Raw genomic sequence first — 17,736 nt, forward strand, 5'->3', positions numbered from 1 at the left:
GCAGCTTGTTAATGAAAATCATGAAGTAGAGGCAAATTGTGGGCTTATTCCTGGTGAACTTAAACAATCGGAGCTATTTTGTACCCAATACTAAGAGGGGTTTGGGAATCATCTGTTAGGAAGACATTGTCACTCTATTTAGATGTGCCTTTGTTTGTTGATAATGTACTTATATACAATTTTTTAAAAAATTTATTTTTGGTTGTGTTGGGTCTTCGTTGCTGTGTGCAGGCTTTCTCTAGTTGTGGCGAGCAGGGGCTACTCTTCGTTGCAGTGTGTGGGCTTCTCATTGTGGTGGCTCCTCTTGTTGCAGAGCACAGGCTCTAGGCACTTGGGCTTCAGTAGTTGTGGCATGCAGGCTCAGTAGTTGTGGCTTGTGGACTCTAGAGTTCAGGTTCAGTAGTTGTGGCACCCGGGCTTAGTTGCTCCGTGGCATGTGGGATCTTCCCGAACCAGGGCTCAAGCCCATGTCGCCTGCATTGGCAGGCGGATTCTTAACCACTGCGCCACCAGGGAAGCCCCTATATACAATTTTGTCACAAGAAAAGTTATTAGTTTTATATTCTAGTAGAAAAACAAAGGATTTGGAGAATAAAGTCAACATATACTGAAGTAAACGCCATCTGATTTCCTATCCATTATGCCAACTAAGAATAAAGTCTGTCCTTGGATTTCAAAATCAAATATTTCAATTAAAAAAATACTCTCGACTAGAAGACATCTGAAATCTGTGGGTTATGGGATTGTATGAGCCCATTTGTGTGGGTATCTGTCTTAAAAATTAGTGTGTCTTTTTATACCTATCTCTGCTGCCCACTCTTATTTTTTTCTTGTTGTTGTTAGATCACCTCTTTGTTATTCATTGGGAATGCAGTGTAGGTTCTCTTTTTAGCTGAGTCTCAAGAATCTTCAGAAACTATTGTTGATTTAAATCATACCATATCGATCATGTTAATTGTTCTGTGAGTGCCAGTTAAAGGTATGAGGGCAAATTGTATGTCTGTATGCGTGTGGGTGTATATGTATTCTTGCATTTTTATGTACTCTTTTCAAAATCATTCAAAAGGCTTCCATTTCCTCCAGCTGTATTATTTAAGACTTTTCTCTCTACTTTCCCTACTAATAATAACTATGTTTATCCGTTTTGTGGCACAGGGCAGTTATTATAAAAAAAATAATGAACTGATTGTATGGATGTTCAAATCAGTGATATTAAAGACATAAAATTATAATTGAAATATTTGATGTTTCCTTTGGAAAGTACAAAGGGAGGCTTAGCTACATGTGATCTATCCTCTGGCACAAGTATTTGCTTTCCTCTGAATGTTTTTAGCCTGTGGAGATGAGATAATGGTGCCACAGAAGCTATCAGAATTTAAAACAAGATTTCCTTTGCTACTTCATTCTACAGATATTTCATAGGAGGTTCTATGACAGATATTGTGCAAACACTGAGAATACAACAATAAACACTACACATAATACCTGACCTCATGGAATTTCAGAGTTCAGAGAGAAAATATTAATTGAATATGCAATTACAGGGTCAGTGCTTGTTTCAAAAGAGCATGTATCAGGTGTCAGGAAAGCATATATTCAGGTGTCCTAATTTAACTTGGGGACATCAGGGAAGACCTCCTGAGGAAATAGTGTTCCTGCCAAGAAGACTCCATTAATGAGTCATGTTTGGCTAAGGAAAGGTGAGGATGGGATGGGATGGGAGTGAGGAAAATCTTGCAAGTAGAGGAGAGTACAAGTGCAAAAGTCCAGAGGTAAAAGGAGGGCTTTAGAAGAATTGAAAGAATTCTCATGAGGATGGAAAGAGGAGAGCAAGACAGTGACAGCCATGAGATGGGGCAGGGGAGGTGGGAAGAGACCAGATCACGGAAGTCATCATAAGCCTCATCAGGTGGTCGAGATTTTATCCTGAAGGCAATGGGAGGGTTATAATAGACAAGCGGCCTGATAGGGTGTTGGCTGACCTGTGGAGAATGGGTGGGATTGCTGTGGAGAGGATGCAGAGATGTCTGTTATTATATTGTAGTAGTAATTGGGCAAGAGGTGATTTGCAGCCTAGATTTGGGCGGTGTCTGAGGAAATAGATCATTTCTGATGATGGGAACACTCTAGCATGAAAAACAGCACAAGGGGCCACATAATTGTAAAGTTGTCAGGAGAGGTATAATAGTGTAAATTGGTATGAGTGTTGCTCTGCAAACAAGTCCATAGAGCAAAGGGAATGTGTTTTTGAAAGTATTTAATTTGCTTATCAAATTATGTACATAAACATGTTCATTACATAAATCACATAGAAGCCAAAATACATATTCATCAAGAATCATGCTGCCATAAGACAAGTAATACTAAATTTTAGTATCTTTTTCCAAATATATTGATATATGTATACAAGCACACAACAGAGAACGTAAAATGTACACACTTCTTGAAAACAAAGATAGGCTTGGAATTCATGCTATTTTATCCTTTTAAAAAAATTATCAGTATACCAAAAATGTGTTCCCATAGGATAAAATACTATAACCTTTTAATAATTTCATACTACAGAGAGCTAGATATCAATGTTTTTATTAAACTATATATTTGGTTCCACTTTGGTATTTACATTTTCAATTAAATACTAATGTATGAAATATTTTCAGTCATATAAAACTTCAAAGGACAAATTGATAAGGTCTAAATGATAGTTCTTTTCTCTTTCTCTAAAAGTGTGTGACTAATATGGTGGGTTTATTGTGGTAAGTATAGTATATGAATAAAACTAGCCTAAGAAAACATTTGTTAATTATTCTAAATCTGAGAAAAATGTATCTTTTATCTTCCCTAGTAAAATGCTCCAGTCTTTTCTTGTGGGCAGTACTACCCACCATTCACCATTTCTTTCACCTCTGAGTCCTCACGTGAGCTATTACCAAAATGTCTTAGTTCAAAACTCCACATTAGTTAATTTTCATAGAATAGAAAAGCTTCTGGCAATATACACGATTGAGTGCTGAGATGGCAGTCTAGATTCTTCCTAAGTGCTTCATAGATCAAGAAAACAGTCATCTATTTGCAAGCATTATTCAAGGTCAATTTAAACTATGTTTTTATCAGATAATTTTTTTATTCAAAGAATCAAGGCTCCCACTTAGTTTAGAGCTATGAATAGGGACCACTGTTGTGGCTTGTATTTGTTCCTGAAGTTATCATGCCTTCTTTAGAATAGTTTAATAAAAAGCAAATATTTGAGCACATAATTTTTTTCAAATGTCATACGCCTCAATCTGTCGAGTTTTAAATGAAACTGAAGGACACTCAAAGTCACTTTTGTCAAAGCCTTTTCCTATCATAACATATTTGATGATGCAAGATGTATTCCCTTGTGATGTCCAAGTGGTTGATAAACCAATTTGTGTGGAATATACAAGAACTATTCAGACTTTGTGGTTTCCTTAAATGAGATGAATAAGAATTTCTCTTTTCTGAATAGGACATAAAGTATGCTAGGCCTATTTTAGATGCTTCAGTGTGCCGAAGATGGTATTAAGTTTGGTGTTCATAAATTACTAATCTGGAATAAGGAGAGATTGAATGTATTTTGAAAACTTAAACCTGTTTCACCTGAACATGTTTAACTAGTTAATAAGAAACATCAAAAAGACAAAACCCTGAGATCAATGTTCATTTTTTTGTAAAGCTATTATTTGCTGTTTAAATTGGTTGTTCGGGTCTGTCTATAACATAAGTTTTAATAACCTAGCTCAAATGCAGATTTCTAATTTTCAATTAACATAGGAATAATTTTGTTTGCTAAAATAAAATAAATGAATGAATGACAAGTCTGAAACATGAAATGTTCTAGGTAGAACTTTTTAAAATTCCAAATTTCAAAAAAATCATGTGGCAACTGTATAGCTCAAGCTTTAAGTATTAACTTTTAACCTTTGACCTTACAGATTTTAACCAATGAAATGTCTCTTTAAACTTTAAAGGAAACAATGATAACGAGCGCCTGGCGATTGCTAGACAGCGAATTCCATATCGACTTGGTCGAGTAGTTGATGAATGGCTACTCGACAAAGGTAAAAAACATTGATTAAAACTTCAAATAAAAAAATAATTTGAACATAACCAAGTAGTACTTCATTGTAACACTAATAAACATAAAAAATAAATTTTCCGTAAAACTAAATTAAAAACAAATTTAAAACAGTAAAATGTAGATAGTAATATTTGCATTCCTTGTATAATAATTTCTATACATTTTTAGACGTACCAGCTGTTTAATAATCTTACCCTGTTAACTTAAGGTTAAAGGGACTGTTAAATATAATCCACTAACTCAATCTATGAAGGTACTCACAGCAAGCATTAACCCAAAATGATAAATCATTTATAGATTATATTACATGTTCCAGCCTCTAAATTATTAACTAAAATATATGTAGTTCTGATATCTTCATTATGGTCCTGAAAAAAACAACAACAAAAAAACTCTTGGTTTAAACTCTAGGCATCTTAAATAGTGGGCAATATGGATTGCCAGTCAAAATGAAGTCCCTTTAACGTTTGCAACCTTCTAAGAGCATTTGGGAACAAGCCCTAATTAAAACTGAACTTAAAGTTGTGTGCATGCTTTTTATGAACAGAGAGCAATCTGCTAAAACTGGATACTCAATTTGATGATATTGGTACTGTTGTGCTGAGGATTGCTGTTTGATGGAAATGTGCCATAATTTCTCCATCGGTTTGTGTATCATTGCTGAAGCTGCTTTTTACATCTGAAGCTATATTTTTTTTCATTTTGTTTTGTTTTAATAGACTTGCTGAAAGCCAATCAGAAAAATCTTTTTGGATTTTTTTTTGTCTCTGACACGCTCAGTGTAAACTATGTGTTTCTTTTCAGTGTATTTGCCGGAAAACAGAATAATTCAAATAACAATGGACTATTGCCTTCAAAAAATACACATTTCTAAAGAAGAGCATATAGATACCTGTGGCCATTATGTGAATTATGAAATTTTTACCATAAATTTAAAATCAGATTTCAGCTGCTATAGATGAGTTTCTACCAGTGGTAATTTTAGAATGACAAATACTTGAAATATTAAATATCTCATTTTTAATTAAACAATTCAGACTTAAGAGACCAACAGTATAAGGTCTTGAGGTAAAAGGGGAAAGGAATCCACTAAAAATTAATTTATAATACATACCTTTGATTGGTCTTTTAGCAAAAGCACTACATTTATAATAAGTTGAGAATTTACAAGTATTTGCCAATGATTATGCATTTCATGGACACCTCATTTATAAGCAATGAATTATGAGTCAAATGCCTCTCTTATAGTTTATTGCTCTCATTATCCACCCCATGAAAGATTTGTTTTATCATCCTTTGTAGAATGTAGAGTTCACAGTCAACATTTTTGCATGTATGTAATATTATTTTTACAGGGCGTCAGCTCACAATCTTCAATAGCCAAGCAACCATAATAATTGGCGGGAAAGAGCAGGGCCAGCCCTTCCAGGGTCAGCTCTCTGGGCTTTACTACAATGGCTTGAAAGTTCTGAATATGGCAGCCGAAAATGATGCCAACATCGCCATAGTGGGAAATGTGAGACTGGTTGGTGAAGTGCCTTCCTCTATGACAACTGAGTCGACAGCCACTGCCATGCAGTCAGAGATGTCCACGTCAATTATGGAGACCACCACGACCCTGGCTACTAGCACAGCCAGAAGAGGAAAGCCCCCTACAAAAGAACCCATTAGCCAGGTGAGTACACAGATTTCATTTCTTCATTCTGGATCTGTGATTATGAAAGTGGACTTTTCTGCATACGTGGCTTTTCTAGAATGGGATTATTTCTGATCTCAAGCATTGTGGCTTTTTTAAGACTTGCTTAATATAATGAATTCAGTTTGAGGATGAAATGTGTATATGCTGTTGGTTTGTGGTTTGTGAACTTTTATTGATATATACTGCTTTGTGATGGTTTGTGTGTGGTTAGTTGATGGTCTTGATTCAATAACCTTGGTCTAGCCCAAGCTGAGGGGATTGTCTACTAATTACACAGGTCTTTCACTTTTTAAGTTAAATGAACGAGTCAAATAGTGAAGTATCTGAAAGGCCTTGTTCAAGCTCAGCACTTCATCAAAATAAAATAAAAGCAAATTGGAACATCTTAAAAAAGAAATTGCCTATAGCACTTCTATTGTATTTTGAAGTCTGAAAATTTTGAATTGGTAGGCATGTGGCTCTCATCGTGAACGATAAGTCTACTATTTTACTGTTTATGGGAAAAACACACTGTTAGTTTATCTGAGGACAAAGACCCAAAATATGGTACTTAAAAACTGTCTTGGGGGCTTCCCTGGTGGCGCAGTGGTTGAGAGTCCGCCTGCCGATGCAGGGGACACGGGTTCGTGCCCCGGTCTGGGAAGATCCCACATGCCGCGGAGCGGCTGGGCCCGTGAGCCATGGCCGCTGAGCCTGCGCGTCCGGATCCTGTGCTCCGCAACGGGAGAGGCCACAACAGTGAGAGGCCCGCCTACCGCAAAAAAAAAAAAAAAAACTGTCTTGGGCCAACATATTTCATACATTATATAGCTAACTGCCCTCACCCATATTTAACTTCAATGAGCTTATTTTTCAATCTTATGTCTAAAATTTTTGAAAAACAAGTTTTAAATGTCACACTTGTACAAGTAGGAAGTATATTTATTCCATCAAGATATACTTACTGATTGCCTACTGTGTGTCAGGCACTGGCTTAAGTATTGGCATTACATCAATGAAGAAGAGAAAAAAAAAACACCTGCCTCAGAGCTTACATTTCATAAAGGCTTTTAGAATGCTGTTGAAATTCTATTAAATTCTATTAGATCTCTGTTGACATTTATAGCCTTTGTACATATTCTGTTGTTAATGCTTTCAGAATTATGTGTTCTTCTTGGCCCAAACTTGACTGTTTGCTTTTGTTTTGTTTTTGGTAGTTAGTGAATGTCTCTAGTAGGTGCCATGTAAAGCTTTCCAAAGATATGATTCTTACTTTTCTAGAAAACCACGTACTAAAGAAGCAAGAATGACACCAATTATTTTTTAAATTGCTTTTATTTCAAATGTTTGAAATAGATCATGTGTCACATTTAGAAAGAGAGTAAAAGAAGATGAATTCTGTTCAGATCAGCACCCTATCTACTAATTAACATATGTTTACCAGAGAAAGAAGAAAATAGATTCTGATTTTTACTTTGAGTAGGAGGGAGTGAGAGGAACAGAATAGCGAAAGAGAAAATGTCCTAGAAGAAGAGAGATGACCAAAAAGTTGTAAAGTCTGTAAATTTATAAATGTAGTATTTCATATTATACACCTATATGCATCACTTTTTTCTTTCTTCTCTCTCCTTTTTTAAAATTTGCATTTGGCCACAAAGTAAAAGGGGCTGTCTCACAGGGTGTTCATCAATATGTATTTACCGATCACACTACATGTGCCATACACTGCTCTAGGCGCTGGGGATACATTAGGAACACCAAACAAAAAGCCCCTCCCTTATGAAATAGACATTTTAGTAAGAATGTGTGCTTAGAGTAAAATCATTTTGTTGATTTTCTGTGTCTTGTTTGGGTTTATAAGATTGTTAGTAATTGCACTTAGCCTCTTGGATAAAGACTTGTGTCTTTAGACAGATTTATGCATGCCCAACAGCTCCGTTTGATATTCTTTTCTAATACTTCACTAATGATTTGTTATTGTGTTTATTGGTTTATGGTTTATTTAACGATAAGCAGGTTATTAAGGCAAATCTGATATAGGAAAATGAAACACAGAGCTATGATAGACTATTTCCTTTATGTAAAATAATTCATAAGAGGACATTCTAGGACATTCGGAAATAGAAATGTTCTTGTGAATAAAATTTGAAATGATCAGATTTTTTTCTTAGTAGTCTTGTTTCATCGTTAATGAAATCACAGCTGCTTAAGTTACTAGGTAAACCAGATGTATCCCCAAATAAGGAAAGAATTATCAGCCTTACTTTTATGTTTTTTATCAATTAGTACTTGCTATGTATTAAGAAATTGTTTTTTAAGTAAACATTTGTAAAATAGCTATTTCATTTGCAAGTTAAACACCTAGAAATGAAGAAATTAAAAATTTATGCATTTTATAATATTAACTAATGTGAAAGGAAAACAGTTAACTGCCCATTAATTGCCAATGAAAAGAGTCTCTTTTACTGTAAGCTATAACATGTTTAAAGATAGCAGTGGTTTATGGAAGTAAATGATCTGATCAATTAATAATTACTTGGTTCATTTGAGGAGGTATTGACTTAAATAAAAGATTACTAGGTTCATTAAAAAATACATATTTTAAATCTTTAGATTTTTAACAGACCAATAACAGCAATTAAATAATTTGGATTAATATACTACAAATATTCAACAACAGTGTTTTAAAGTTGTACTAAAAGTTTTTAAAATTCTCTCTTGGGGCTTCCCTGGTGGCGCAGTGGTTGAGAGTCCACCTGCCGATGCAGGGGACACGGGTTCGTGCCCCCGTCCGGGAAGATCTCACATGCGGCAGAGTGGCTAGGCCCGTGAGCCATGGCCGCTGAGCCTGCGCGTCCGGAGCCTGTGCTCAGCAACGGGAGAGGCCACAACAGTGAGAGGCCTGCGTACAGCAAAAAAAAAAATTCTCTCTTAAAAGGATATGTTTGTGATTACAGGTAATAAGATGTGAATGTATGGGGGAAAAACTACTAGGGAAGAAAGCAAATTATTTATTTTTGAGTAACAGAATAATTTGTTGTAAATTTACTTTACTTCACAGTTGATTTTTATCTTGCCCTCCAGCTACAAAGAGATTACTGATATATGTAGAATTTAAATGTTTGTTAGAATTGTCAAAGTCTTGACATTTAAATATGCAAGTGATTTGTAATGCTAATTCTAAGACTGTAACCTTTGACCTGCCTACTTTCATCAACCGCCTTACCAAATTGTGTACCAGGGAGGGTCATTTTATTTTTCAAAAGCCACACTGGACTGTTTTCTCAATCAAGGTGTATTTTCCTCAGCAATAGCTACAATGGCAATGTACTTTAAGGTGATTGCATGTTTTCGAACTATGGAAACAGATTTTTGGTCAAGCAGAATTAAATTGGATGCATTTCAGATAGGTGAGATGAGGTTTGTTCAGCCATCCTGCAGGGCAAGTAGTAGGGGAGAATTTTCAGTTTTCACAGAGTCAGAGAATATAAAAGAGTATTCACAAAATGTCATCCCATAAGATCCTGTTTACATTCCTACTTAGAAGTAAATATGCTTTAAAAAGAAAAAAAAAGGTTTTCTTCTCTGAATGATGATCAATTTTAAGACTGATGTTTACTTCAGGAAGATATGATCTATGTCATGAAATAATGAGGACATTTACCAACCTTTCTGATTAAATGACTTTAAAAAATGTGAATGTAAAAATATTAACAGTACTTTTTATATGGATTATATAAAGTTGATAAAAATTTGTTTTACTTATGATATCTAATATCTAAATGTTTCCATAAGACCCACTCATCCTAAAAAAGAGAGACTTTCTATAAGGCTAATCTCAGAAAGTGAATATTTGCAAATAATTAACAGTATTAAGTTCTTCAGGATGCTGAGAGCTTCTTGGGATTTTTGATGGCTGAGTGTTCCCCCTTCTTCTGAATAATTTGCCAATGTCTTACAATGTATTTGTAGATTTACTTAAATGAGTAAAAAAAGTACGCCAACATGCAAAGGGCAATATTCATTCCCTTTGGTTGCCGGTTTGTAAAGAAAGGAAATTATTTCTTTTCAGATCAAGATTGTGAAATTTCTTTTGGTCTATGCTTTGTATCCCATTTTGTGATATTGTGGTTCTTCCCTTCAAGAATATTTTACAAGTTACTTACATACCGTAGACAATATGGATCCCTTTTGCCTAGTGGAGGTATGGTAAAATAGATCACAGCCAATCAGGAGACCCGTTTCCAACTTCAACACAACCACCTACCTTTTCTGTGTAACTTGGACAGGTGGGTTAACCTCGCTGCACTTTGGCCTTGCGCTCTCTCTAAAATAAGTGGGTTTAGGAATCTCTTGAATTGTACTCAGCTCTAAAACTTCACTGACTCTAGTGATGATACTCTTAATTAGGTCTTCTGATGCTTATTTAATAAAGCATAGATTTCACCCTTGACTTGTACACAGTGTGGCATGCATCTCAGTTGGCCTGTATAGTCCTCTTGTGCACCTGGTGTACCGATGTAATTATTAATAGTATCCTTTTCTGACTCAAAAGCATCCCATTTTCGTCTATAAATTATATTCCATTCTACTTTTACCGCATATATAAAATCTATCTTTGCAAGAAAATCATACTTCATAAGAATAATAAATAGAGAAGCCCTGTCCTTTCATTCAGAGCAGAAGCTGATTCTGGTATCCTTACTTGGTTTCAAGAATCCATAGCCTTTTTCATCTTCTTTTCATCTCATTTCAAAAATCTTTTCATCTCATTTCAAAAGTCTTGAGAAGGGGGCTTCCCTGGTGGCGCAGTGGTTGAGAGTCCGCCTGCCGATGCAGGGGACACGGGTTCGTGCCCCGGTCCGGGAAGATCCCACATGCCGCGGAGAGGCTGGGCCCGTGAGCCATGGCCGCTGAGCCTGCACGTCCGGAGCCTGTGCTCCGCAACGGGAGAGGCCACAACAGTGAGAGGCCCGCGTACCAAAAAAAAAAAAAAAAATCTTGAGAAAGGAGACAGAATAAGGCTTTGAGAGATTCTGGTTTTTGACTGGAGGGACTATAGTTTGCAATTCTTAGTAAGAAATTAAATTGTAGACTGGGGCAGAATCAGTAAATATAAATGAAATGTATTGGAACAATCTAGTTAGGCTTATTTCAGAGTGGAGGTAGCAAACCTACTCAAGAAAAGGAACTATTGAGGATTTAAAACATTGGTAGGTGGTCAGGACGTGTATCTTCATCTCCTACTGAAGTCATTGGCATTTGATTCCTATGGAATGTTCTGGAATGTTCCAAAAAGAATCCCAATTAGGATTCAAGCAAAAAAAGAGTGTTTGAATGTGTCACACACTGCTATTGCTTACTGGTGGCTTTGGAGATACTCATAAAAAATTAATACTATTTGTTTGAAAAATGTAAGCAGAGTGCACACATATTTCCATGAAAAATATCTAAAACTAACAAATAACATATTGTAACTTCAAAGAACAAAATTTTATTTTTTTATTAAAAGTATTAATTAACCTTAGCTGTGGCTTCATTATTAAAAAAATAACTGCATTACTTATAATTATGTGTGTTCCTGATAACTACTCTGCATTTTAAAGTACTAGTGACATGAATAATTAGTTTTATTTTCCCTAGTCCAATCATTCTGCTCAATTCACTTAAACTAATGTACATTTCTACTGCAAATTTTAGTGCATACTGAAAAGAAAAACACTTGGGTGTAGATTTGAAAATATATACAAAGGCATATTCTTCTGAAACTAAGAAGAATGGCGCTGGCTGAGAAAAGTGCAGCTCATTGTAATTTTAAATGTAGGTAAGCACTTCAGTTTAGAAGGTGTTTTTCCCCTCATTGTGGGTAAGCAAAAGTTCTGGGATATATACATTTTAGAGTTTATTTTAAGAATTATTGTGTTCAGTGCATATTCTTTAGGGCCTGGAGGTTTCACTGGATGAAAAGGTGCTCTCGGTGGATGCAACCTTGGTTTTGAGACATCTTTGGACAAGGCTAGTTCTAGACAAAAGTAGCCATCCATCCACCCATCCATCCATTTATTCACTTAACGTATGTTTGCTAGGCACTTACTATATACCAGGCAATGTTCTAGTCACCGGAAATACAGCATTGAATAAAATTAGATTTTTCTGTACAACGCTCATATTCTAGTTAGGGGAGATGAACAATAAACCTTAAAACAGCATACATGGGATGTCAAGTGCTATAGGAATAAAGCAGAGAGGAGAGGGGATGCTTGTGCGTTGGGGCTGCGGGGGAAGCATAAGACGGGAATCTTTTCTGAATAGATATGGAAAGGTTATTAGTGATATGGAATCAATTATGAAAGAACATTGGGGGTGAGGGGGGGCGGGAACTCTGCATGCCCTGCCCTGTGTGGTCCTAAGGACACAAGACACTAACTAATAAGTGTCTTGTTAATTAAATCAGAAGAGTAATCAAATTCTAGGGATGTATGTGAATGAGGAAGAAATGAAGACTCAGAAAGTACAGCTTGGTATTATTCTTGTTATTTTACACGTGAGAAAAATTGAGGCAGAGAGAAACTAAGTAACTTCCCCAAGGCTATGCAGCCAGCTTCTTTTCAGTGTACGTTAGGGTGATCTGGTCCTCTGCCCTTAAATAGGTCCTCTGTCCAGAAGCTCATCACTTCCTGCCCTCTCATATTCTAAACTAGCTCAAACTTCTCATATTCTAAACTAGCTCAAATGATCTCCACCCAGGTGTCAGGCTGCTCTTTCAAAAATGCAGATATGGGCCTTAATACATCCAGGTATTCAGGACAAAGAGCAGATTCCTTGGATGGTTGTCAGGGTCCATTGTTCACAGCTGGCCTCCTATCTGCCTCACTAGAAGTTTTATCTCCACTCCTCCACACTCTTTTCCCCTGATCCTGTTGAACTACTAACAGAAACCTCTAGAGGTCACGCTGTTTCACACCTCTCTGTCCTCTGCCTGGAAAGCCCTCTCCTTTTTTCACCTACCTATTTCCCTTCTTCATACTCCTGCCAATCTCTCTCAGTCTGATTCTGCCTTCTGAGAGCTGACAGTCTGAAGAAGCACCACTGGCAAGGGCTGTTAGGGGGCAGTATTGCACAGGGGTCAAGGGCAAGACTCCCGGGGCCTGAATGCCTACTTAAATGTCAGCCTTGGGCTTCCCTGGTGGCGCACTGGTTGAGAGTCTGCCTGCTGATGCAAGGGATGCGGGTTCATGCCCCGGTCCGGGAAGATCCCACATGCCGTGGAGCGGCGGGGCCCGTTAGCCATGGCCACTGAGCCTGCGCGTCCAGAGCCTGTGCTCTGCAACGGGAGAGGCCACAACAGTGAGAGACCTGCGTACCGTAAAAAAAAAAAAAAAAAAATCTCAGCCTTACTTTCCCTACATACTGGCTCTGTGCCCTAGGCAAGTTAGCCTCTCAATACCTCTGTTTCCCATCTATAAAATGGGGATGCTGGTTTCATAAGCTTATTGTGAGGATTAAATGAGTCAGTATAGTATGTGAACTATATACACTTACTGCTATTTGACAATTTGTATTACCAAAAAAAGAAAATTTCTTATGGTTCACCCTAAAATACAGAGAAGTAAAAAAATGTCTGACCCATGTAACCATTATACAAATGATAGTTACGTTTGAAAAGCGTTCCTCAAGTACACTGCATAAATTAAAGCATCTTTCTTACCTTTAAAGATATTTTCTCTGCCCTTGAAAACAGCTCTGAATGGATGTTTCTAAATCAGAACTCAAATGGTGTGGTATGTACTGTGCTGAATTCTCTGTTGAACGTGTTTTCCACAAGGAGGCAGCACCATTCCCCTAGAACAAGGATGTGGGAAGGGGTGGGAGGCAGGAAATGATTCAGGGGGAGAGTTGTCACTGGCATTTAGTGGGAGAGGACCGTGGACCCTAAATATACTGCATAATGAAGAACTCTCCGCTATCCACTGTTAGTGGGTAGTGAAGAACTATCCGCTGTTTTACTCACCTCCACCCACCATCACCACCATCACCACCACCAACACCACAATCTCAAATCACTGTTGACGGAGCAGCCCAGAAATTTCATATACCTGTTTCCCAGCTGTTCTCAGACAGAAGCTCATTCATAGTATGACACTGAATAGTGCAAATATGACTTCTATCACTATCCTCAATAACGTGTCTTGATTAAGGAGCTTAAAAGTCACGATATACTCCTTTTTCAACTTGGAAATGAAAAACTTCAAGTACTTCCAGCTGTGAGTTAGACCAAGTTGGGTTTATGATTCTTGATACAATTTCTTTTGATATCATTTTTATTACCATGGGGGAAATAGAATGACTTAAAACTCTGTATCTAATTAATATGTGGCAGTAATTTCAGTGAGCATTTTCTCAGAAAGAACTGGTGAGGTTGGCTCCCTTTCTGATATTTCAAGTCTCAGTTGTAGGACAAAGGAATATCTGTTTATTATTAACAATGCTTTTTCTTCTTTCATGATATATGTTAAACAGTAAGTATTGTTCAATAAACTAGTATCAAGATTAAATTTAAATCTCTATGATTTTTTTTTATTGAAGTAGAGTTGATTTACAATGTTGTGTTAGTTTCAGGTGTACAGAAAAGTGACTACATATATGTATATATATGTATGTAGGTAGGTATATATATATGCTTTTTCAGATTTTTTTCCATTATAGGTTATTACAAGATATTGAATATAGTTCCCTGTGCTATACAGTAGGTCCTTGTTGTTTATTTGTTTATCTCTTTTATATATAGTGTGTGTATCTGTTAATCCTCAACTTCTAATTTATGCTTCCCCCTCCGTTTCCCCTTTGGAAAGCATAATTTTGTTTTCTATGTCTGTGAGTCTATTTCTATTTTGTATAAGTCCATTTGTATCCTTCTTTAAATAGATTCCACACATAAGTGATATCATATGATATTTGTCTTTCTCTGTCTGACTTACATCATTTAGTATGATAATCCCTAGGTCCACCCATGTTGTTGCAGATGGCATTATTTCGTTCTTTTTCATGACTGAGTAATATTCCATCGTATGTATGTATACCGCATTTTCTTTGTCCATTCATCTGTCAGTGGACATTTAGGTTGCTTCCATGTCTTGGCTATTATAAATAGTGCCACTATGAACATTGGGGTGCATGTGTCTTTTCAAATTAGAGTTTTCATGTTTTCCTGATATATGACCAGAAGTGGGATTGCTGGATCATATGGTAACTCTATTTTTAGTTTTTAAAGGAACCTCCATACTGTTTTCCATAGTATCTGCACCAATTTACATTCCCACCAACAGTATAAGAGGGTTCCCTTTTCTCCACACCCTCTCCAGGATTTGTTATTTGTAGATTTTTTAATGATGTACTTTCTGACCAGTGTGAGGTGATACTTCATTGTAGTTTTGATTTGCATTTCTCTAATAATTAACCATGTTGAGCATCTTTTCATGTGCCTGTTGGCCATCTGTATGTCTTCTTTGGAGAAATGTTTATTTAGGCCTTCTGCCTGGTTTTTGATTGTTTTTTTTAATATGGAGCTGTATGAGCTGCTTGTATATTTCGGAAATTAATCCCTTGTTGGTCACATCATTTGCAAATGTCTTCTCCCATTCTGTAGGTTGTCTTTTCCTTTTGTTTATGGTTTCCTTTGCTGTGCAAAAGCTCTTAAGTTTAATTAGGTCCCATTTGTTTACTTTTGCTTTTATTTCCATTACTCTAGGAGATGGATCCAAAAATGTATTGATGTGATTTATGTCATAGAGTGTTCTGCCTATGTTTTCCTCTTAAGAGTTTTAAGTTTTAAGTCTGGCCTTACATTTAGGTCTCTAATCCATTTTGAGTTTATTTTTGTGTATGGTGTTAGGAAGTGTTCTAATTTCATTTTTTTACCTGTAGCTGTCCAGTTTCCCCAGCACCACTTATTGAAGAGATTCTCCTTCCTCCATTGAATATTCTTGCCTCCTTTGTCATAGATTACTTGACCATAAGTGCATGGGTTAATTTCTGGGCTTTCTATCCTGTTCCATTGATCTATGTGTCTCTTTTTCTGCCAGTACCATACTGTTTTGATGACTCTAGCATTGTAATACAGTCTGAAGTCAGGGTGTGTGATTTCTCCAGCTCCATTCTTCTTTCTCAAGATTGTTTTGGCTATTTGGGGTCTTTTGTGTTTCCATACAAATTTAAATTTTTTTGTTCTAGTTCTGTGAAAAAATGCCATGGGTAATTTGGTAGGGACAGCACTGAATCTGTAGATTGCCTTCGGTAGTAGATGATTTCTTAAATTTTTATTATTTAGTACCTATATTAGGTTTTCTTATCAGTTAGCATCACTGAAAAGTTCCCCAACAAGAAAAATATATTAACATCGTTAGGCTGGAACCTCAAGAGGAGATCTAGTTAATTCATCTGCCCCTATACAGCACTAACCGAACAGTTTTCACTGTCTTCTCATCATCACTGTTCTCTTTACGTAGGCTCTCAAGCAGACAAATAACACCGATGTTAACCAATAGTTTCTCCGTTAGCATAGTAAATGGTAATTAAAACAAATGAAAACATAGCAGTGTATATTTGTTTTTATTAACTTACTTATCTTCAGCCATGATGTATGTTACCTATAAATCTGCAATACTTTTGTTTAAAATTATGACTTAGCAAATATCTTTCGTGTACCTAACATATAAAATGCACTTTGCAAGGTATTGAATTCCTGAGGATGAGTGTGAGGTACCTAGAGATACAGAGTTGTACAACAAGAACCAACCATTTCTCAGATATGTAGAGACTCCATACATGAAATGTAAAGTGCCCTAAATCAACAATAGTAAAGCTTTTGTACATCGCAGATGTACAGTCTGTTATTAACAGCATCACTGGCACAATTGAAACTCTGAAACAAATTGAAAGGGCGGAAGATATTTTAGTCTTTTTTTAATAGCAAGTGATTTGAAGCAACACCCTTTTATTACTTAACATGTCCTGAGTGTTGGCAACGTGCTAGACACTACTCTGAGTCTGAAATTACCCACATTCTGTGGAAAACTTTTTCTAAAATGAATGTTATCATCTGTCTATAGGTTTGATAGGGTAGCTGGTGGTGCAGGCCCCTTTTGTCCTCTTTTAAGATTTTCCTAGTCAAGAGGGATGTGGAGGCTCCCCTGAAAGGCATGTGGGGGAGCCGAATCACCTCCCTCGCTCCATGGAATAAATACTGTGCTGCTGAGGAAGCCTGGTTGCTGCTGGTTATGTGTGTGAACTCAGCGTTGGACTCTTGTATGGAGTAAAACATGAGCCAGTAGTAAAGGGAACTTTAGAATCATGTTTATCGTGGTGACAGATTCTTTAGATCAGCTAAATTTGCATGAGCAAACATCTTAGTATAGCATCTGGCACAAAGTAGGTGGTCATTGTTTCCTTCCTTAGCATCCTCGTTTCCATTCTGCCACCACTCTTCTTCCTTCTCTCTGTTTGCTCCTTTTTTTCCTTTCTTCCTTCCGTGTGTGCCAGACCCCGTTCTAGGCATTGCAGATTCAAAGAAGATGACGCAAATCTCAAATACGAGAAATGGGCCTGAATTTGATCAACACCATCCAAGGACTATGTAACAAATATATTCAACTATAGATTCCCTGAGATACTGGCAGGTAACCACATGAGGAGTCTCTATCTGCTGTACCATGTTAAGCCAGCTCTTACGAGATCTTCACTAAATGTAACCCAGCATGAAAAATTCAGCAGGAAAACTTTGGACCTGGAACTCTTGAGGGAAGCTTATTTTCATATTTTCTACACCTCTTAGCTTACCTCTACGGTAACTATCCCTGAATGTGTATCAAAAGATTGTGTGTACAGCTAGATTACAGTGTAAGTACTTGTGTCCACAGGTCCAAAGAGAGTATCAGTTTCTTTCAAAAGAAAATAGAAA

The 17,736-nt window shown here is 36.7% G+C and overlaps 1 protein-coding gene and 1 pseudogene across 26 annotated transcripts in view; both read left to right on the forward strand.

Moving 5' to 3' along the window:
- NRXN1 (neurexin 1) overlaps nt 1-17,736 on the forward strand; it is a 1,122,745-nt gene that overhangs the window by 976,026 nt on the left and 128,983 nt on the right. For 16 of the 26 annotated variants that reach the window (XM_060309978.1, XM_060309980.1, XM_060309984.1 and 13 more), the window contains 2 exons: nt 3,993-4,082; nt 5,458-5,777. In XM_060309978.1, coding sequence (XP_060165961.1) covers nt 3,993-4,082; nt 5,458-5,777 — 410 coding nt within the window. The remainder of the gene's footprint in view (nt 1-3,992; nt 4,083-5,457; nt 5,778-17,736) is intronic. The other 10 variants (XM_060309991.1, XM_060309992.1, XM_060309994.1 and 7 more) reach the window with 1 other exon arrangement.
- Nucleotides 9,100-17,736, forward strand: part of LOC138842927 (cell cycle regulator of non-homologous end joining pseudogene) — a 43,844-nt pseudogene continuing 35,207 nt past the window's right edge.

This window comes from Globicephala melas, chromosome 12 (assembly GCF_963455315.2).
Source record: "Globicephala melas chromosome 12, mGloMel1.2, whole genome shotgun sequence".
Lineage (NCBI taxonomy): Eukaryota > Metazoa > Chordata > Mammalia > Artiodactyla > Delphinidae > Globicephala > Globicephala melas.